A 22,740-nucleotide genomic window follows, 5' to 3' on the forward strand; every position below is an offset into this window, starting at 1 on the left:
TATATAAGGTAAAGACCTAGGTGGTTAAGTGACCACAAATACATTAATTCTGCCTGTCAGAATTCTTATACCACAGAATCTTCCCTCTATTTTTTAAAAGATTCCATTCATTTCATTCATTCATTCATTTATTCATTCATTCATTCATGAGAGACACACACAGAGAGAGGCAGAGACATAGGCGGAGGGAGAAGCAGGCTCCATGCAGGAAGCCTGATGTGGGACTTGATCCCGGGACTCTGGGATTATGCCCTGAGCCAAAGATAGACACTCAACTGCTGAGCCACCCAGGTGTCCCTCTCCTCTCTATTTTTAAAAAGGTTTTATTTATTTATTTGAGGAAGAGAGAGAGAGAGCGAGTGAGCGAGCACGCACAAACTGGGGGGAGGGGCAGAGGGAGAAGCAGGGAACCCAACTTGGGGCTGGATCCCAGGACCCCGAGATCAGGACCTGAGCCAAAGGCAAATGCTTAACCAACTAAACATCCAGGTGCCCCAATTCTACCCTCTATGTACCACCACTGATTTATCAGCAAGGTTGGTGGTTCTTTTTTTTGATGGGGAACCTTCCTTGAGAAGAAGTATGTGGGGCTTTACTTTCTACATTCCTTACTTTCTGCATTCTACCTTTAGGATCAATCAATACTTATATGTCAGGCCAGTTGGTGATCATGGGATCCAGTCATGACTGGATATGTGTCACTTCCCATTGCGTTAGGGTAGAAAACTGGACCTCCTATGGGTTCTGGAGAAAACCAAACTTCATTGTGCCCTGATTATTTCCCTTTTAATGAAACAGTAAGAAAAAAATACCTGACTGATTTAAATTCAAAGCATACAAATTGATAAGGTTTAAGCTTTATTACAAATCACCAGTACCAGCCCTGACTGATGGGTCTGACCGTGTAGGTGTTCCGAGCTGGGAGTCATGATTTGGACTTAATTACAGTTAATTACAGGCATGGCTAGTTGTAACAGACTTGACGCTTAATGTTTTATTTCGTTGTGTTGTTTTTAAAATCAGGAAAGTAACTATTAATATAACAGCGCATGGCAGCCACAGAAGAGTAAAGTAGAATGTTTTTTAAAAAGGAAGTTTGAGGAATTAAACACTAAGCTACAGTGTAGTACACTTTTCTTAACCTTGACTGTCACCAGGCTGGGTTTAATGTGTTTCATAATGCTCCATTGGAACTAACTTGAGAAAAATTTCAAATTAAAAAAAGATCTAAAAAAATTATTCCTTGTGGTCTGTACTTTGGGCTTTGGGCTCTCATATCCTGGGCCTCTGGGATGTTTACCCAGTTGCCAAGACTGAGCACTTAAGCTCCAAGAATCATTCTGGAGACTCCTCCTTCACATCTTCTTCCCTGGTTTCAGTTCCAACAGAACCTTTTGTTGTCCGCCAGAAAGGAAAGAAGAAAGGCCTGGAGCCCCACGCTGGGAGGGAGACTCAGAGGAGCTTCCCTGACATTTCAGAAGTGGTTCCTTCCCAGAGGCTTCCTTGCTTTCTGCCTGTCAGCAGTAGGGCTCTTTTGTTTCCTTTTCCCTCCAGATCTTATCTCTAGGTGAAAAAGAACATCAGAGTCAAAGATGAATTGTTCTTCATTTTCTTCCCAATCACATTTTTCTCCTCATACCCATAGAGGCACCTGCCATTCAGAATGGTGTGCGTAGCCTTCCAGCTCATGGTTTTATATGTTCACTAAATGTTAATGTCTTTATAACCCATCTATAGTATTTGTAATTCTTTACATTTCACATAGATGCTATGCTATACCTGTTATTTTACAACTTGCTTTTTTCCCCACTCAGCATCATACTTTGGATGTATAGGCTGAGGCTGGTTCATTTACATTCATTATAGCAACGGTTATTATGGTGCCTATTTCTGATATTTATTTTGACTTCAAAATGTTTCCCACTGCTTCTATCTTTCTCCTTTCTTTCTTTATGTTGGGTGATGTGAGGATTTTTAAAAATTCTTCCCCCCCCCCCCCAACACCTTGGATGTTACACAATTTGTTTCCTCTCTTTTAGTGGTTACTCTTTAATTTTTAGCAAATATATATATTTAGTGATGTCTGAAATTAGAATTCCTCTTCTTCCACACAATGCGATGACCCTTAGAAACCTCCATTCTAATCCCCTTTCCTCCCTCCATCTACATTATTGATGTCCAAGATTTTATTTATATCTTTTCCAACCTTCTTCAAATTAGCCCATTATGATTATGTTATTGACAGTAATGATTTACAGTCAGTTTTTATTCAGCCTTACTAGCATCTGACCTGTTTCTTGGCTCCTCAAGCTCCTTCCTTCTGGATTTGGTTTCCTTCTCACTTTTCTTCCTTCTTAGCATGTCTTGGAGTAACCACTTCTGCTCTTAATCTTTGTGTCTGAAAACACCCTTCACCTTTTTTTTTTTTTCCTCCTTGAAAAAGGTAGCTTACCTGTGTGGAGACAGCTAGGCTGACTCATTTCCTTGTAGAACTTTGAAGGAGAGGATAATCAGTTATTTCACATCAATTTTTATTTTAACAGTCTAGGTCGAAGCATTTCTAAAATGTAGACATAGGTATAATGATTTTGTACACTCTTGATTTCAAGAAGAGGATCTGTTGAATCTCATGGAGGCTGTGTTAAAAGTCAGCATTACTTTTTGGAACATGAAATACTGCATTGTATTATAATGCGCTGATGTCCTTTTGGTGATTGAGCTGTAGAAGATTGTTCGGTCTTTTGAGACCTTCAATCTGCTTTTTACTGTGTGTGTGTGTGTGTGTGTGTGTATGTGTATGTGTGTGTGTGTGTGTATGTTGAGTGCCTTTTCTCTCTGCCACTACTTCTAGCTACAACTGATTTACAAAATGTAGTAATTCTCCTTCCTTCAATGCTGTTTGCTTCTCTATTGATACATTTTCTCCTTGGTTACCTGCTAGAGCCCTAGATAATCAGACTTGTCAATAACATATAGGTTCATCTGATGTTGTTACTGTGTTGTGTGTGTTCTTAAACTTGTTTTATTTTTTGTTGAAGATATTGTTATTTATTTTTAGAGAGCATGCACATGCACTTGGAGGGGGAGGGGCAGAGGGAGAGGGAGTCTCCAGCAGACTCCCCGCTGAGTGCAGAACAGGATGTGGGGCTCAGTCCCAGGACTCTGAGATCATGACCTAAGCCTAAGCCAAGAGTCGGATGCTCAGCCAACTGAGCCAACCCAGGCACCCCTAAAATTGTTTTATGACTGGCTAAGTGATGGGCAGCAGTCTTTTTACTCTGGACACGCGTTGTGAAGCTGGGTTGCTTGGGTTCATATTCTAGCCTTTTCCTTCAGTACCGTACAACGTTGGCTCATTCTCTAACCCCTGACCCTGTTTCTTCATTCCTAAAATGGGGATGATGATAACAGTATTTACCTTCTTGAGTGGTTATCTGTTTTAAGTCCATGAACACACGCTAACAGGTCAAAGCAGTGCCTGGCCCTATAAACATATAGTGAGTCAGACACACTTTAAAACAGCTCTCAAATTTCATCTCAAGTACTGTGTACAGTTTGAGGCTCTGTCCAACCAAAGGTAGAAAAAAAATGCATCAAGGATGAAGGATATCTGAGTTGGAGAAAGCCTGAACTAGGAAGCAGTCTATTTCTGTTACCATGGGACATTGAGTGCAACGTGCGGGTTTATTCAAGTGTTTGCTCCTGCTAGAGAAATAGGAGGTCCAAACAACGACCGTCACCCAGGATCATCAGGGAGTGAAGATGTGACATTTTAGAAATCATAATGTAAATTAGTGGGGAAGCGTTTGCTTTATAAATATTTGATCTGCATCCAACCTTTCAGTTCAGCCTGATGCCCTCATCAAAGGATGTGAATGCTGGAAGGCATGAACCTGAGCTGCGTCCCCCCCCCCCCCCCCCAGTAATTCGTAATTGTGACCGTGACCAAGTTCTTTCAATTGTCTGTCCTTTAATTGGACTGTTATAAGGGACAATGAGATAATAAATGTGACTGGCTTTTAGCTAGCTTTTTAAGCACTTAAAAAAACTAAGGGGATGATAACACATTTTAGCTATGCAGCAATAATTACTATAATGCTTCAAATGAAAATATGCGGTTTTTATAATTTTGGATTGAATTTTTCGAATCAGCGGAGTTGGTTCATATTTAGTTATCTCGTGGCTTTTTAGGACTTGCTGCACCTGTTTTACTTTGCTTAAGATTTATCCCCTACCAACCACCAAAATGATTTAAGGACACTTCTCAAAAATGTATATATGGTATATATGGTCAACATAAGTGTTGTTGATGAAAAACTAGTTAAAAAAAAAAGTGACCCTGGAAGAATTTTATTCCAGTTTCTCATTTCCTCTAATCTGGTGGTTTATCCTTTCCAGTAGCTATAAATACTCTGTATTTGTGTCAGTATGTCTGTCCTTCTCATCTTACTCCATAGTTCATTAAGAGTACATTCATTCATGGGAGGCCAGCTGTGGTCCCAGTACTGACATGAATTACTATGAAGGAAACTAACATTTGTTGAGCACTGTCCGATTCCATGAGAGAGATGCTGTGATTAGACCCTCCTTGAATGATAAAACTGAGATTTGTGGAAAGTTTAAGTCATTTTCCTGAGATCACAGAACTAGTCAGAGGTGGAAAGTAAAATGGGACATAAATCTGCCAGAATCTGGATCCTAGAGCACAGGCTCCTCAACCATTCACCTTAGCGTTTTCTCTGACATCACTGTTGGGAGAAGCCAAGGAGGGAAGAAGAATTCTTTTCGCTTTCTGGAGAAGTTCAGAAGTAATTTCTAGAGTGAACTTACATAGATTCCCAGGCTGCATGAGAAAAATTGCCTGGTAATACATCACCAAGTGTAAAATGCCCAAGGGCTGCAGGAGATGTGGACACAGTTGAGAAAAGCCACATGAAAGGGAGTGAAGATTTTAAATAAGTTGTAAGAGCAGCAGGGTATAGATTTATGATAACCTTACCTATTGCTGGACCTCAGCAGGTAGTTCTAGGATTTTGGTCTGTAGGTAGAGCTCTTGTGTAAGTCAGGAGGAGAGAATTTCAGAAACTCCCAGTTTGAGCAAACGATAAGAATTCATTTAAAAACAGGGCCAATGGAAGTTTCTAGAACTCTTTTCAACACTAACTGCTTTAATGACCTTCCTTACCAAATTCCCTTCCTCCTCTGCCATGAAGGCTCATGGAATACTATTACTTATTCATAGGGTCACTTTTATTCAGGTCAGCAGAGTGGCTCTTGCCTCATCAAAAACCACACGAGATTGACAGTATTTTAAATTTCTGTAGATGAACAAACCAACGCTTGGAGAGATTAAGTATCTTGCACACCACCGTTTAGCTAGTAAGTGGTCAAGCCAGAAATGAAATCCAAGCCTCTCTGGCTCCAAAATGTGTGTGTGTTTCCTATGAGTCACACTACACGATATTCTGAGCAGTTGGTTGATATTTAAAAGGCATGAACCAAAGCCACCCGCCCAGAAGTAACTCCACTGCTCAATAGTTACTGTGCTTTAAATTCCAATAATTGAGATGCATCCCTTTTGAATTGTTTGGCCGTTCTCTCCATGAAGTGTTTTAATTAATGATTATTCTTTATCTTTTATGGAGCCTCACACGGCACTTCAATGTGTATTAAGTTAAATGTAGCAGTGACTTTTGGCTGCTCAAATGGGGGAAAACCCCCAGCTAACAGTGAGTGGCTCGCACAAATAGGACGATTGATTCCTGGCTCAGTGGCTTCAGATGTTGGGGCTGGCGTTCCTGTGATTCTTGTGGCCTTTTTCTTATGGTCACAAGACAGCTGCTGCATACCCAGCATCACCTCTTGTTTGGGGTTAGAGGAAGGGAAGGAAGAGAGAGCATTGCCAGCCAGCTGTTAATCCTACCCAAAAAAGCAAAGCCCACCTAATTAGTCCTCCAACAATCTTTTGCTTCTGACTTCTGGTCAGAGCTGCATCACATGGCTACGCATACCTGCAAAAGAGTGTGGGAACATGGGTATTTCTGGAATGGAGACGACCGAGGGAGGAGAGGGATGGGAATGGCTTTGGGTTAGCCGATTGACAGGTGATCCATGATGTACAATGTGTGTTCATCACAAACAGTTTCAGAGACAGCACATTATCTCCATGTGACAGATGATGGAAATAAGGTCCATGAAGTTTAAATGACTTCTCAAGGTCATATGACAAGTTAGAATATCTGGAATCTGAGCCTTTGGTTTCCTGCATTCCAGGCAAGTTGGTTTGCCCACACGCTTTGCCCAGGGAGGAGTGAGCAGTTCCAGTGAATATGACTTTACTACATTGGCTCTGAAATCCTCCTTCTTAGAGGCAGGAATCTCTCAGGGCAGTGCAAGTGTGCGGGAGGCTCCAAAAGCCAGGAAAGGTAACAGGCCTGGGGCAAGAGAATGACAAATACCAGTGCTGTTTGTTTGTTTCTTTGCTCAGGACTGGACATTGAACATGAATTCTGAACATAGCTCTCCTCTATCTGCCTCCTACGGTTCTGGGCGGAGGGTCATGTAGGACATTTTAATGAGGCCGTTGAAAAGACTTCTCTCTTTCCCTGTTTGTCCTTTGGCCAATCTGCGATGGGCAGTCATGTTCTCACTTCGGTGTTGACTTAGTCTTGGCCAGACTTCAGTAAAGAGACTCATTATTTGGCTTGTGTCTGTAGTGGCTTTTTTACTCATTTTTATACAAAAGCCAGTTTCTCAGGAAGGGTTTTTTTTTTTTTCAGATGAACACATTGCCCTGAATTTTCTTGGGGACCATTATCCTGCTGATATCCTAGAATTGAACTTGGAAGGCCATGGTCCTGGTTTTCATGAACGATCCAGGAGAGGAAGGGAGGTGTGTAGGTACCATGTCCTGTCCCATGAGGGAGCCTCCTCCGCTGGTCCCTCCTCTGCTGGGGCTGTTTCCACAGGCACTGTAAACATTCATTTGTATTTCTCTTCCTCATCAAACACCGAGAGGCTTTTTAATCTTTGTAGTCACACAATTTGACAAATAGAAGCATTCAATAACCGAACGGGGTGAAAAAGAGAGAGCTTGGTTTTATTGAATATTTGGTTTAAAGGTTAACCAAGAAAGCTTATTTATTTTTGTTCGTGCTGCTAGAAACAGTTATGTAATGTCATGGTTCAAGGTTCCATTTAGCAGCAGAATATTTTAGATATAAGTTGGATTCGCTGTGTTTTGTTCTGTAGCTTGTATTTGTGGCTAGGGCTTTCTGGTTTTGCAGTCTTCCACATGGAGACTGTTTGTGAGGATGCTTATGAATGTCTCACGACCTGATTTTTTCCCACTGTTCCTTTATCTCTTGGGTACCAATAATGATTCCTTATTTTTATTAATTAACCTATTAATTAATAAAATTTATTTATTTACATGGCTCTGAAATAGAAAGGTATTCAAGATTGTGGAATTGAATGTCCCCCTTCCATTTCTGATCCCCTGCCACTCAGTTCAGCTCCCCTAAGCCATACTTATCATTGTTTCTAGAATATTCTTGCAGAGCTATTTTATGCACATAGAAATATACGTTCTCCCCCTTAACTATACAAGTAGTAGAGTTGTGTTAGCTGTTAAACCCAGTTACCTCCTAGATCACTTTCTTCAATAGCATTTAACGGTTTTCCTTATCTTGTTCTAATACCCTGCTATTCCATTTTGTAGAAGTCCCTAATGTGTTGAACCCCTTCTCTTAGTAATGAATATTTAGATCATTTCTAATCTTTTGCTAATATACAAGCGATGCTCTAACAGACGATCCTCTATGTTGACAGTCACATGGGCAAATATATCAATAGGAAACATTTCACTTGAAGAAGTGGAATTGGTTGGTCAAAGATTGTGTCCCTTTCTGACCTGGCAGCCTGCCCCCCTCAGGAGTCATATGGGTGTATCCTTCCACCTACAATGTATGAGCATAGCTTCATCCCCATCCGTCTACTAGCATAGTGTGTTACAGAGCTGTTTGATCTTTTTGCAACATAACAGGTCAAAAAAATCATTTCTTCCAATGATTGAGGTTGAGCATCTTTTTTTTTTTTTTTTTAAAGGTTTAAGAGACATTAAGAGACATTTTTAGGTGCACCTGGGGGGCTCAGTCAGTAAAGAATCTGCCATCGGCTCAGGTCACAATCCCGGAGTCCTGGGATGAGTCCCATATCAGGCTCCCTGCTCAGCAGGGGAGTCTGCTTCTCCCTCTCCTTTTTTTTTTTTTTTTTTTTTAAGATTTTATTTATTTATTCATGAGAGACACACAGAGAGAGGCAGAGACACAGGCAGAGGGAGAAGCAGGCTCCATGCAGGGAGCCCGACGTGGGACTCGATCCCGGTGACTCCAGGATCACGCCCTGGGCCAAAGGAAGACGCTAAACCACTGAGCCACCCAGGGATTCTCTCTCCCTCTCCTTCTGCACCTCCCCGACTCTTGCTCTCTCTCTCTCTCTTTCTCTCTCTCTCACTCTCTCAAATAAATAAATAAAATATTTTTAAAAATTTTTGAGTTCCTTTTCCATGACCTCCTGTTTATATCCTTTATCCATTTTTTGGGGGGTGGACTGCTTGTCTCTTAAGGACTTGTAGGAACTTACATATACTAGGGAAATGAGTCCTTTGTATGAACAGTTGTGAATATTTTCCCCACATGGTATTTGTCTTTTTAACTTCCTTTTATTATAGTTAAGACCAGGTACAGAAAACAGAAGTTTGATGTAGTTAAATGTATCCATGTTTTAAGGCTCTGGTGTTTTTGTCAGTTAAAAGGCCTTTGTTTTTGTGAGCTTACAAAAACAATTCTTACATGATTTCTTGTTGTTTTTAAAGATTTTATTTATTTGACATATACAGAGAGAAAGAGAGCGCACACAAGCAGAGGGAGAGGCGGGCAGAGGGAGAGGGAACAGCAGACTCCCCACTGAGCAAGGAGCCATGTAGGGACTGGATCTCAGGACCCTGAGATCATGGCCTGAGCTGAAGGCAGATGCTTAACCAATGAGCCACCCAGACACCTTTTATGTGATTTCTTATGTCAGTAGTTTCATTTTTTAAATCTTTCTAATATCTAAATCTTTTATCCACCTGGGTTTTTTCTTGACGTATTTGCTATAAGGCACTGGTTCAAATTCCTATCTCTCCACATGGCTACATGGTTGTTCTCAAATTATTTTTCAATACACTCTATTGTCCTCCCTGATGTAATTGTCAGCCTTTATGGTTCTATGAAATTCTCAGGGTATTGGGTCAGTTTTGGACTTTCTGTCCTTTTTTTTTTTTTAAGGATTTTATTTATTTATTCATGAGGGACAGAGAACGAGAGACAGAGAGAGGCAGAGGGAGAAGCAGGCTCCATGCAGGGAGCCCGATGTGGGACTCAGTCCCAGGACACCAGGACCACGCCCTGGGCCAAAGGCAGGTGCTGAACCACTAAGTCACCCAGGGATCCCCTGGATTTTCTGTTCTATTCCTCTGGTCTCTCAGTTATTTTATATGCCAGTAGCACATGGTTTTAATTATGACTGTTTAATAATCTATGGGGGTATCTTCTCCCTTATTATTTTTGTTCCTTTATAGAATTTTCCCGACTAGTTTACCTATATTTACTTTTTCTGGCTATTGCATCTATATTTACTTGTATCCATGACTGCATTTTTATTCAGTATTTTTTTAAAGATTTTATTTATTTATTCATGAGAGACATAGGCAGAGGGAGAAGCAGGCTCCAGCCTGGGAGCCTGATACAGGACTTGATCCCAGGACCCCAGGATCATGACCTGAGGCAAAGGCAGATGCTTAGCTGCTGAGCCACCCAGGCGCTCCTCAGTATCTGTGTTTTCAAGCACCACTTTTGTGCTGAGCACTGCCCGGGGTTTTTTACTAGAAAGGAAATGCAGGCTGTGTAAGACATTGTCCCAGATCTGACCCCTCATTGAGGGGGAAAAGCCCATGGAGAAGGCAGTGAGGGCTTCTGCATCAGAGCCCCTCCATCCAGAGAGCTGGCTCAGCAGAGGTCCTGATGCCAGCAGGTGACCTGATCCTGAGGCAGGCCTCTCTCACTACACTCCAGACCCTCTTCCTGCTACTGACACTCACTGCCAATTCCTCTTGGAAAGTGGGCTTTGAATATAATGTTTTGGGCATCAGAGCAGTTATAAAACAGTTGCATTGGGAAGATGAATCTTGTGGGAGGGTATTTTCTGGGGACACATTCTGTGTTATGCCTGCAGGTTACCCTAGACCTGTGGTGAAGACTGTTGACCACAGCTCTGGAAGGTGAGCATGGTCAACTGTCATGTCTGCTTTTTAAAACCTGTCTTATGAACATCCACATGAAAAATGAATATAAAGATGTTTTAGTATCTGTCATTGGGATTACTCTAAGTCCCTCAAAAGTGAGCTAAAAACCAATCATATAGGTTATGATCCCAGGGTCATGGGATGGTTCCCTGGTCAGCAAGGAGCCTACTTCTCCTCCTGCCCCTCCCCATCCTGCTCATGTGCGCGCTCTCTCTCTCTCTCTCTCTCAAATAAATAAATGAATATTTAAAAAGAATCCTATCACATATATTGATCATATGGAATATAATCGGAATACTTTTTGTAGGTGGGTTTGAATGCTTGACATGGGATCAGTTGTTGAATAACTGCAGTGTTTAGAAGGGTACAGAAAGTATATTGTTTTGCAGTTTCGATTGACAGCCCCCACTCTTGACCCCTCACACACTTTGCTGTCTTCCTCGCACACAGACCAGCTTGACCTTCCAGCTGCCCTCTGCATTTGGGGTTCTGCAGGTCATGTGTCCTGTCCTTTTCTTTCTACCTCATCTGAGAAAAGTACCTAGATGCTGATACCTTCCAAGTTCATCCCCATAGTCCGGGCTTCTCGGTGGCTTGCATATACTGCTGCCTACTTGGCGTCTGTACTCAGATGATGGTGGCCAACATAGAATCTTTCCTTTCCTCCCCTGCTCCCCCCCACCAGCCCACTGTAGTCAGGAAATGGCAAGGCCATCCACTGTGTTTTTCATAGGCTCAGCCACCTATGATTCTTTTCTTTCTTTTATCACTCCCACATTCAGCCCATCAGCAAGTTCTAGCAAGATCTGCAAACTCTATCTCTAGCACGCCCACTGTCTCCATTTCCATGGCAACCCCCACCCCCCCAGTCCAGGTCAGAGGGATATTAACTACAACCAATCAGCTGCAGTAGAACTTCCTCCCTTGTAGCCTCCCTTGTGTCCCCTGGCTTCCCTTACAGTCAGAATGAACCCCTACAGCCATAAACGGGATCATATCCCCCTCCTGCCTGATACCCTTCGGTGGGCTCCCGCTGCACCTGGAATGAAATCCAGTTTCAATACTGTGGCCAACAGCGCCCTGCACGTCTGATCCCAATCTGTCTCTTCAAATTCATCTCTTTCCAGTCTGCCCGGTCATCATCTAGTTTCAGACACCCTGGCATCCTTTTATTTCCTTGAGCACGCTAAGCTTTGTGAAGCCCACAGCCTTTCCACGTGCTGTTTCCCCAGCCTAGAAAGTTCTTCTCCTGGCTGTTTATATGGCTGGCTCTCCATCTTATCCAGGGCTCTCCTGATAATGGTACTCCTCCACGTGTCTTCCCTGATGCCCACATCTGCTGTCACTTCCAGTTTATTCTTCCCTATTTCATCTCTTGAGTGTTTCCTTTATGGCAGTGTCCACAGACATAATTACTTTATTAAATTGCTCCAGGTCTGCTCTCTTGACTTTGTCTCTCTTTCCTGGTGAATGTTAGCTTCATGGAGCTGACCTCTTGTCTGCTGTAAATCCTGCTGTATGGCTAGTAGCACATTACCTGGTGCATCGTGTGTATCCAGTACACTAGATATTTAGCAAATGAAAGGATAAACAAAAGGATAAGCAGCCATTAAGGCTGGGGATTATGTGAAAAGTAGAAGAGAAAAAATTTTTCTCCCTTAACTCTAGCACTGAAATAGGTACCATGATAAAATGAAACCAAAATAAACTAATTTTAGGTGTCGATTAAGCCCCTTGTGGTGAAAAGCAACTCTGTGATAAAAGATATTTCTGGGGAAGTTACTGAAGAAGAATGTTCTCTGGACTTCCTGTGGAATTGCAAAATTATGTTGCTGTAATGACTTAGCATTTAGTAGGATGTGTCGTATACAAATTTGAGAAATGATGTACATTTATTTCATTCGTATTATGCTTTAGTCCCATCTCCCGTGAGCTATCCAATTAACATTAGGACCTATGCAGTGGTTAGGATAGTTCATTTAATAAGTGTGGTTCTTGTCTTCGAGGAGCCTCACTGATGAGTAGGGGTGGTAATCTTCCACCCCAAGAAATTGTTACTGTCCTCTGGTATCAATAAGCACCATTAAGAGGCACATAGAGGAAGCATGGAGCGGAGGAGTGGGGATGTATAGATTTGGCTAGGGCATGGCCAATGTCCTGAAAAGAAGTGACCATGGAGTTTGGTCTTAAAGGAGTAAGAATTTGCTAGGTGGGAAGACTTTTCAGGCCATGGGAAAACATGGAAGCACCATTGGGGTAGTGTGTTCTGGAAGCCCTGCAATCAGAGGCAGTAGGCACTGAGTTTGAAGAGATAGGGAAAAGCAGATTGCAGAATGGGGGCTCTTGAATGCTCTTCATCTTGAGGACGATGGACTGCTACCATGCACATTTTAGAGAGGTCATTAAAGGATGGAGGATAGCTGCCAGTAGAAGACTCTAGTAGTGGAGATGGAAGGCATGGAAGAGATCTCCCAAGAAAGGACAGAATGATAGAAGTCAGAGATGGACATAGTAGAGCAGCGGCACTTGGTTGGGGAGGAGAAAGGTGGATTTTTTTAAGGAAAGGGTTGGATCTTTCGCAGTGGCAGGAGATGGAAAAAAAAAACTATATATGAAACAAGCCGAGAGAAGAGCTCTTTTTTAGGTGGGAAGGGGTGATTGATGTCAGGTAGATCAAGTAACAAGTCAAATGGAAGGGCTAGATTTCATAATTAAGGTATCTCAAGTGTCCTTAACAAGAATAGTGTTAGTGGGCTGGTGGGGGCCAAAGCCCCATGGGCGGTGTGTTGGGGGAATTCTGAAAGCAAGTTGAGAAAATGAGTATCACCTGCAGTGCAGAGCCAGTGGGGGTTCTTGTTTGCTTGCTTTCCTTTGTCACAAACAGTTGAGATTTGCACTTACTTGTGTACTCTGCTGAGGGAGGAAGCACAGAAACCCTGTTCTCAGCGCAGAAGACCTGGTTTGGGGTGCAGTATTGCTTTAGACAGGTTGGACAAAAGAAAAGGAAAACAAGCAGAAAAAGGTGAAATGTGGCAAGTACCAACTTGCTGAATTATAAAGTAGAGGGCATTTCTGATCTTGGGGGCACTGCTTGTTGAGAGAGAGAGGGGTGCCAAGAGAGGGTGAGGGGAAAAGATGATGGTTCAGAGCAGCTGCTGGGGAGGATGGGAGAATGGTCCCGTGGGATACTGAAAGTTCAGCTGAGTACAAAGGCACAGGTGGCCCCAGTCCACCTATAGCAGCCTGGATGTTGAATCCAGGGTTGGAGGTTACCTGGGCGGACCCACCTGTAGGTGAAAGGGGAGGCTGCTTAGGCTGTTGGTGAGATCCCAGGTGAAGTGATGGGTGAGAAGCAGCATGGGCAGTCAGAGGAGCAGGTGTGTTGTGAGTAATGGAGGGAGGGCCAGTCCTGGAAAGGTTAGGAGACTCTTGGGGAGCAGTATCCAAATTCTCCGCCTAACCTGGCATTTCTTCCCCAGTGATCCCGGAAGGTACTTCTGCATTTATGCTGCTCTTGCCCAGAATGGTATGTGGAAAGGCTGTCTTGGAATTGCACGCAGAATCTGTGGCACAGCTTATGGCTATCTGGAGTCTTGGGGTGGAGTTTTTGGGGGTGGCTTTGACTTTTTTGCCAAGGCATCCAGAGCCAAGTTTGGTGAAGAAAGTAGACAATCAAGCTGGGTAATACCGTTTTCAGTAGAAATGGAAATGTGGATTTAAATAACAGAACTGTTTTTCTTATGTGACTTGTGCCAGGCCCTGACAGCAGTTTCTAAAGAGAGCAGTGACAGCATCTTTGGAATGTATATAGCCTCTCAGAGTAACTAGTTTGAGGGCACATTCTTTTGGATGTAAACATCTTAAGAAATTTTGGGATCACATTCCTTTAGAGTTATACAGTACCCAGTAAACACTCACTGGTGCAAAGCTGAGCAGGTTCCCACCATTATATCAGTACAGTCTTTTTGTATATATTATTCCTTTATGCCAACGAGCTATTGGAAGTGGCGAGACTGAGCAAGGATATTTCTATAGCCCACTTGGCCTGCTCTGTGTTTGTGATCTGTTTCTTTACTGGAAACTGGAAAAATACCATGTTTATTAGCATTTGTCAAACATTGCAAGGTCCCTAGATGAAAACTTTTGACAAAGGCATATGCCTCAAGCCATTATATTGCCCAATCTAACTGAATTTGTTAAAATTTGGTATGTTTATGAGAGATTCTGCTGGTTATCCACCTCCTCGAGGTGCCAGGTAAATTTTGTTGTCAGATTCCTGTCCTTGCAAAGTGCCACCGATGGCAGTGTTGGACTAGCACCATGGGAAATAGCTTGCCCTGCAGACTAATTAACTTGGAATGAGAATTTGTAGCCAAAATGGGAAGATGGCTTTCCTGACTCTAGAAGAGCAGAGTACATGGGATCCAGCCAGGGAACAGACCTGTTCTGCCCACCTCCTTTGCGATTCATTTACCTGAGGAGGCACTGTTCTCATTTGGGTGACTGTCATCTCATGCTTTCTGCTTACTGCTCCCCAAGAGTCTCCTACTTACCAAAAGGCACAGAATATGTCATCTTTCTTAGTGGGGGAGCGCCACTGGCATTCTGGCAGACAGGTCCTTCTTGTGCGTGGGACTCCCAGAACTGCAGCGTGGTTGGCACCCCTGGCTTCCTGGCTCTAAATGCCAGAGCCCCCACAAGTCACTGTGCAGTCAGAAATGTCACCGCACAGTTCCAGATGCCTCTGGTTGTTTACGGACTCCCAGAGCCTGGTGGACCTGTTTACTGAGAAGCCAGGGAAGACAGCAAACTTTCTTTCCTGTCCCTTTTCTTGTCCCCCTGCCTGCCTGTCTCTTTCTCTATCTACTTACACATCTATTTCCTTTTTCTTTCACTGTGGTGTGAGGAGTGTTAGAAATTTCTAAAAAAGAATCTTTAAAGAAAGATTGGAAGTGAGTTAATAATCAAAGGGAAGGCTGAGGAAGAAGAGAAGACAAGAGAAGGTAGACTAATAGGTGGAGAAGCTGGAAGAAATGTTTCTGCCCCATTTGTCTGTGGTCCCTTGTGATTTTGTCCCCGAAGCAGATGAGATTTCCTGTAAGGGCGCTCATGTGCAGTTGCATTACAGGCTACAGCTGACCACAGAGGCACTTTAAATAGATCCCACCTGGAACATGGTTAGACATGAGGAAAGGGTTAGATCCAGACGCTTGATGAGGAGAACAGATTCCTCCTAAGGCAAAGTCCAGTACGGCTCCATCCAGGCAGGATCACTGTACCCATCAGCCCCCAAACCCCTTCTCTTAAAATGATGTAACTGACCCAATCCTGTGGGAGCATCGACCCCAGAATAATTTCAGCTCCCATGGAGCAAGTTTCTCATTTCGGTTTTTGCCAGATGCAGTTGTCCTTTCGTGCCAAGACCATTTTCTCAAAATAGCGTCCCTGGCTAGCATTTAAGCATTTTACACCCGTTAGCTCGCCACAGTCGCTAAGAGTCATGCGTTATGTATCTTTCAACTCTGCACTAACCCTTGTAGACCATTCATGCCATACTGAAGCTGACTTTCTACTTTATTTTTTCAGTTGTTCATGGTGGACAACGGAGCAGATGACTGGAGAATAGCCATGACTTATGAGCGTATTTTCTTCATCTGCTTGGAAATACTGGTGTGTGCTATCCATCCCATACCTGGGAATTACACATTCACATGGACGGCCCGGCTTGCCTTCTCCTATGCCCCATCCACAACCACCGCCGATGTGGACATTATTTTATCTATACCGATGTTCTTAAGACTCTATCTGATCGCCAGAGTCATGCTCTTACATAGCAAACTTTTCACCGATGCCTCCTCTCGAAGCATCGGAGCACTGAATAAGATAAACTTCAATACCCGTTTTGTTATGAAGACTCTAATGACTATCTGTCCAGGAACTGTACTCTTGGTGTTTAGTATCTCGTTATGGATAATTGCCGCATGGACTGTCCGAGCTTGTGAAAGGTAAGTTTGTTTCTTTTCCTGGGAACGTGATTTGGAAGTGGGAGGAAGAACACATTTCAGACCAGAGGCATGCAGTGACTCATTCTTCAAAATGTTGGGTTCTCTGGTGTTTTAAACGAGCCTGACAAAACTTTACTTAACATTTGTGCTTACGGTAATGCCTTGATGATTATGTCCTTCTTTCTTTTTTTCTTTCTTTCTTTTTTTTTTTAATAGAGGGAGAGAGTGCGAGAGGAGGGCAGTGAATTTTGGGGAGGCAGAGGGAGAGAGAGAGAGAGAGAGAGAGAGAGAGAGAGAGACTCTTAAGCAGGCTCCATGCCCAGCATGGAGCCCTACTCGGGGCTTGATCTCATAACCCTGAGAACATGACCTGAGCTGAAATCAAGAGTCAAACGCTGAACCAATGGAGCCACCCAAGTGCCCTGATTATGTATTTATCTTTCTGATTTGATGAGTTTTCAGTGAGGGCTGTCTTTATAATTGGTGTCAAAATTTGGAGACCTAAGAATTTTATAGGAGATTTCTATTTGAAATGTCTGTTGAATGGTAATACTGATTCATTTTGGTCATAGTATGGATTATTGTTGAGACAGAAATCTAGTGGAAATGTGGTGATTGGGGCTGTCTGAACTTTAGGAAATACCTCAGTGTGGTTTGTTGATTGCAGTGCTTATTTAACACAGTGTCCACCTGATTACTGATAAGGAGCTTATAGGTATAATACTTGGTTTTTTATTGAGCTCAGCAGTTAGAAGGGGAGGTATGTATTTGTTTTATTGTCTGAGATGCTCTGGTGGTTTAGAGCTAGACACACATTCTCAGAATTTAGGAGCCATCCAGTGAATCTGAATTAATTAGTAGTAGCATCAAACTAAAAAATTAGTTTGTTTGCCATTTAGCAAACAAACAAAAATAGATTTGTTACATAAATAGGAGGACCTCTGTCCTAATGAGGGGAGAACCTCATGTGACCTTGGTTAAGAAAATTCAAGTTGAAATTAGCAATAGACAGTTAGGACCGATTTAGTAGTTTATAGAACTGTTAAATATTAGGATGTTCTTTGTAGCCACTGGATTTTTTTTTTTAAATTTAGCTTTTGCAGGTTCAAAGGTATGCAGGTACACAGATGGTTTAATGAAGAAAAAATATCCGTATGAGAATTGTTGCAAAAATAGTAAACCTACAATTCCCTTTCCCCATTTTGATTTTCCAGAAGCAACCACTCAAAGATCTTTTAGTCTTTTTTTTTTTTTTTCTGGTGATTACTCTTCATATTTCTGAATAATATTGCTTATTTTGCTACGACTACTAGGTTTTTCATCTAGTATTTTATGAAAGTTGAGGTTTTTGTTTTCACACATAAATACTACTTTTAAGATTCTTCCCAAGAAGTTATGTAAACAATGCTCTACATTCCACACTCACATCCACATGACGATGTGAACCGCATTTGTGATTGAACAGTGTGTAGTATCTTATTAACATTTTGCTCTTTCTGCACATCTTTTTATTTTTCCTACATTCTTCCAGATTATGTCAGTATTCTTTGGCCAGATCCGTGTATATTGAACAGTCTGTCAATTTCACCTTGAAAACCAATTTTGACTTCTAACCTGCTTGTCTATCACACTGGGGATTTCCTCTGGCATCTTTGTATGTTGGGTACCTTTTTTCTCGAACCCCATTTCTCTGTTTTTTTCCACCTTTTCTTCATTTTTGGCAGAATTCATCTTCCAGTGGCTTTTAAGAAAAGGTAGCATGGAGGGGGGGGAGAGATTTTTTTGGGAGTTTGCAGATAATGGCCATTCTTCTTTACTGCTTCTTTGATAATGGGGCTGGATATAAAACTCTAGATTGGAAATCACTTTTGCTCAGAATATTGAAGGCTTTATTTTCCTTTGGCATCCAGGATCCATCCGTCTGTTACTATTCTCATTTTTTTTATCCTTTTTTTCCTTGGAAATTTGGAATCAGTGTTCTACAGTTGCAGCAGGATGCATATTGGTGTGAATCTGTTTTAATCTGGAGGACTGTGGGGAATTTAATGGGCCTGTTCAATCTTGGAATTAATGTCCTTTAGTTCTTGGAAGTTTTCTTGAATTATTTAATGATTTTTGTTCCTCTGTTTTGTTGTGTGGATATTAGCCCTCCTGTATTAGTTCTATAATTTCTCTGTTTTCTTTCTTATATTCTTTTCTGTTTCTGTCTTTGCTCTGTCTGTGGGAGATAACCTTAGTCTTATCTTCCATGCTTTCTGTTGGAATTTAATTTCTTTTTAATGTATATGAATTTCCAGTGTCTCATTTTTGGTCCCTAAGTGCCCCCCTTTGAAGAAAATAGCATTGTACTTTTGTTCTTAGACACATTATGTGTTCATAGATGTTAATGATAATTTTTGAGATTTTTTTTCCCTTTGTATATGTACTGTTTCCCCCAAAGATTCATTTTTCTGTTGGTTTTGGCTTCTAGCTTTCCTTGAGTAGCTAGGTAACCTAACTGTCTGTTCATACTTGACAGTGAAACACTCAAGAGCTGAGTGAGTGGAACTTTCTGTGCAAATCTAAAAGCTGTCAACTGTGGGCTTTCCAACAGGATCATTGGGGGTGGCGGGTACAGAACACCAATTTTAGTATCTTGATGTATTTTCTGTTTCCTCTGAGCAATCTGACAGGCATGGGAAGTTGCTTCTCCTGTCCTGCCTTGAGAGTATAAGCCTAGGTGAGAGCATACCGTGAACTGAAAGGGCAGAGAAGAGGTCTCAACCATTAATTTGTGAACCTTTGTTTTCCTAGTTGTAGTAGAGTAGCCTACTCCCTATGATGCTTGATACTCTGCAGTCAACCCACTGACCTTGTGTTTTGCCTCTCCAGACAACAAACTTCTAGGCTTTTGCCAGTTGGCAAAAGGTACTATAGTTACAAAAACTGGAGAAGGGAATCTAGGTATCTAACTGCTTTTATGTGGCTGGTATATGAAGCTGTCCTCACATTTAAAGCTCTGTCCCAATCTCCAATTGCAGAGGTACTGGTACCAAAGATTACTGAGTCTTTGGGCGGGATAGGGGGTTGGTTCTCAATTCCAGTATGGTTGCTTCATGATTTTTTACCACTCCTGGTCTAGAATTCTCCTTTCTCAAGTCAGGTAAGTCAGTGATTATGTGTCCATTGGCTTTTGAGCTCTCTTAATACTGTCTTACAACTCATTCTTGCTGTCCTTATGCGTTTGTGCTCTTTGTCTCTTTTAAAATTATTTACCGTCATTTTAATGGGGTTTAGGGAGGGAGCTGAGGTTAGCATATTTGTTAAGTCTGCTGCCTATTTGATAAGAAATTCTGTAGTGATTAGTTTTTAATATCAAGTATCTCAATCTTTTTTAGACCTCTTCATAGGTGTGGCATTTGAAGGATTAAAGTTTTCTTTTCAAACAAAAGTAGACTCCTTATGGTAGGGCTTTGTTTGCTAGCTGTCATGGTATTTAGAGGCTTATGATATTTTCTGGAGTGGATGTACCTATAAAGTTTGAAGAATATGGAAAATCTGGAAATATGGAAAAATATGGAAAATCTTAGTTGATAAACCCAGTTTATGAAAACTACTCTTAGTTGAAAATTAAAGGTAATACTACATTGGGGGTAAAAGCATAGTTTAACCGTATGTACATTTGTATGAGTGGTCCCTTGTGCATCTGCTCCCCAAGGGCAAGAAATAAGTGGCCTCAAAACTGTGTACATCCCATACATTTTCTTTTCAAAAGTGGTCCATCTTAACTGTTTGAACCCATCTTCACTACATTCAGAATGCCTAAGGCAAACTGTGCCACACTTTCCTAGCAGCACAAAGTATGTATGTTTTTTAACATGCCGAGATTGTTAAGTGAAAGACCAATCCTGTGTTCATATAAAAAGACACTAGAGGGATCCCTGGGTGGCGCAGCGGTTTGGCGCCTGCCTTTGGCCCAGGGCGCGATCCTGGAGACCCGGGATCGAGTCCCACGTCGGGCTCCCGGTGCATGGAGCCTGCTTCTCCCTCTGCCTGTGTCTCTGCCTCTCTCTCTCTCTCTGTAACTATCATAAATAAATAAAAAAAAAAAAAAAAAAAAAAAGACACTAGAAAGTGGAAACTGCCCATTTCATATGAAGACTGAGAGTCTGTCGCCAGCAGTTACATAATGGGAACATACTGTGGCATGGCAGGGTAGGGAGGGAGAACAGACTGTGGACTGGGACACTGGGATTTCATTCCACTGGTGCAGTGGAGGGGCTGTGTGCCTTCAGGCCAACCAGCTCACTTCTTTTTGTCTTAATTGCTTCATTGCAAACTAAATGGATCGATAGGCTTTCCTCTTCCAAAGGTAACATTTCCTAATTGTACAAATGTGCAAAAGAAAATAAAATCATTAACCAGTGTTGTGATAGTAGATTTTCTACACTTTGTTTTTCATTTGATTTCCCATTTTGCTGCACAAAATCTCCAGATAGTAACTTGTAAGATACAAAGAATAAAAGAAATTAGCCCTATTTTTTACAAAGTTGATTTTGATAGATGTCATTCACATCTTACCCTTCCTTAAATGTTTTCCTTCCTTCCTTCCTTCCTTCCTTCCTTCCTTCCTTCCTTCCTTCCTTCCTTCCTTCCTTCCTTCCTTCCTTCCTTCTTTCCTTCCTTCCTTCCTTCCTTCTTGTTAAATTTGCAGTACTTCATACAACACAGCTTTCCTATTTCTTTGGTTTGGGATTTGGATTTGAATGAACCCCACTATTCTCTCCATATTAAAGGAGGATTCATACCTTCATAGAAATTCTCTTCTTAGTAAATTAGAACAAGTTTAGCAATATTTTTTATAAGGAGGAAGCTTTTAGGACACCTGAGTGCCTCAATTGGGTAAGCAGCTGACTTTTGATTTTGGCACAGGTCATGATCTTAGGGTCCTGGGATCAAGCAAGCCCTGCATTGGACTCCATACTTGGCTTGGAGTCTGCTTAAGATTCTCTCTCCCTTTCCCCTCCCCTCATCATGTGTGCACTCTCTCTCTCTCTCTCTCAAATAAATAAATAAATAAATCTTTTTAAGAAAATGGTTAAAAGAGGGAGCTTTTGAGAGAGAGAGAAGCACATGGCTCTTGGGAGAAGTTTGTTTCACAGACCTATCCCTCTCCTTCCACAGAGCATAGCACATTTAGAGGTTTCTGAAAAAATGTTGTGTACTGATGAGGAGGACATCCTGTAGGATGTTTCTCTTCCTGGTGGTATTACTTTTCCTGACAGATCATGTACTTTTGATTTACCTGTAAGAAATAAAAACTCCTTTTTTGTTTTATTTCTCTCCTTCCCTTCTCCTACCCCTAACCCCCTCTTCTGTGGAAGGCAGGAAGAAGCTGAGTGGCAAGTATATGACATTATGTCTATAGCCTACATTTGTTGTGGAGGCTGCCCCAGACCAGTGTCCCTTCTCTCTCTGGTTTTGTTTTGGCTTTATGTTGAGGTGGATCTCAAGCCTGGAAAGAACACTTTCTTATAAAACAACCCATAAAGTATGACCTGATGCTGTTAAAATTATTTTTTTTGGTCTTGCAGACATAGACCACAGCATTGAATCAGATGTATCAAGAGAACTTTCAGGAACATTTATGTTTTACAGGAAGTCTGAACCCCATAGCTTGGGGTCCTGAAAGCTGGGAATTATCCCATTTTGACTTTTTGAGGCTTCACTGTTTTGGTGAAGAGCATGGGTGAGCATTCAAAGCAAGTGTGTGCTTCACTGGACATGGTTTTGAGGAAACTATTTTGCAAAGGGGTAGGATAGGATACTGTGGGCCGGGGCTGTGTTACACAAAGGAAAGTGTTTTGCTCTGTTTTGTTTTTTTTCTTTTCTCCTATAAGGGTTCCCAGAAGACTTTATATGTGTATGTACTTTGGATGTATCCAGGCAAGGAAAGGAACGTTGACTTGGCCACATCTGGGAACCAGAGTTGGCACATATCAGTAACTGAAGTTTCAGAGATGGAAAGGCATTTTAACTTTCTGCACAATATTATTTTCCTGATTTCTACAAGTCTTATAATGTGGAGGTGGGGGCTGAGTTTGGGATGGACAGAAAGAAAGGGTAAAGCGTGGGGAGCTGGGGACCTTGGTGGCAGTATTACCATGGAAAGAAACAGACACAAACAATCTGTAATAATAACGTAAAAATGTACAAATGTCAGATGCTTGGTCCTATTTGTTGTTAGAAAAGATTAATTTAGTTAAGACATTCATGGTCAGGTAAATTCACTGTGTTGTTTTTTTAAGATGTTATTTATTTTGGAGAGAGAGAGTGAGCATGCCTATGAGCGTCAGGGGGAGGAGCAGAGGGAGAGGGAAAGAATCTCAAGCGGACTCCACATTGAACATA

The 22,740-nt window shown here is 41.9% G+C and overlaps 1 protein-coding gene across 1 annotated transcript in view; it reads left to right on the forward strand.

Annotated features, from left to right (window-relative positions):
* The window catches only part of KCNN2 (potassium calcium-activated channel subfamily N member 2), a 143,210-nt gene that overhangs the window by 25,083 nt on the left and 95,387 nt on the right, over nucleotides 1–22,740 (forward strand). The window contains exon 3 of the mRNA XM_077911247.1: nucleotides 15,932–16,350. Coding sequence (XP_077767373.1) covers nucleotides 15,932–16,350 — 419 coding nt within the window. The remainder of the gene's footprint in view (nucleotides 1–15,931; nucleotides 16,351–22,740) is intronic.

The sequence above is a fragment of the Canis aureus genome, chromosome 10, assembly GCF_053574225.1.
Source record: "Canis aureus isolate CA01 chromosome 10, VMU_Caureus_v.1.0, whole genome shotgun sequence".
In the NCBI taxonomy this organism is placed as follows: Eukaryota; Metazoa; Chordata; class Mammalia; order Carnivora; family Canidae; genus Canis; species Canis aureus.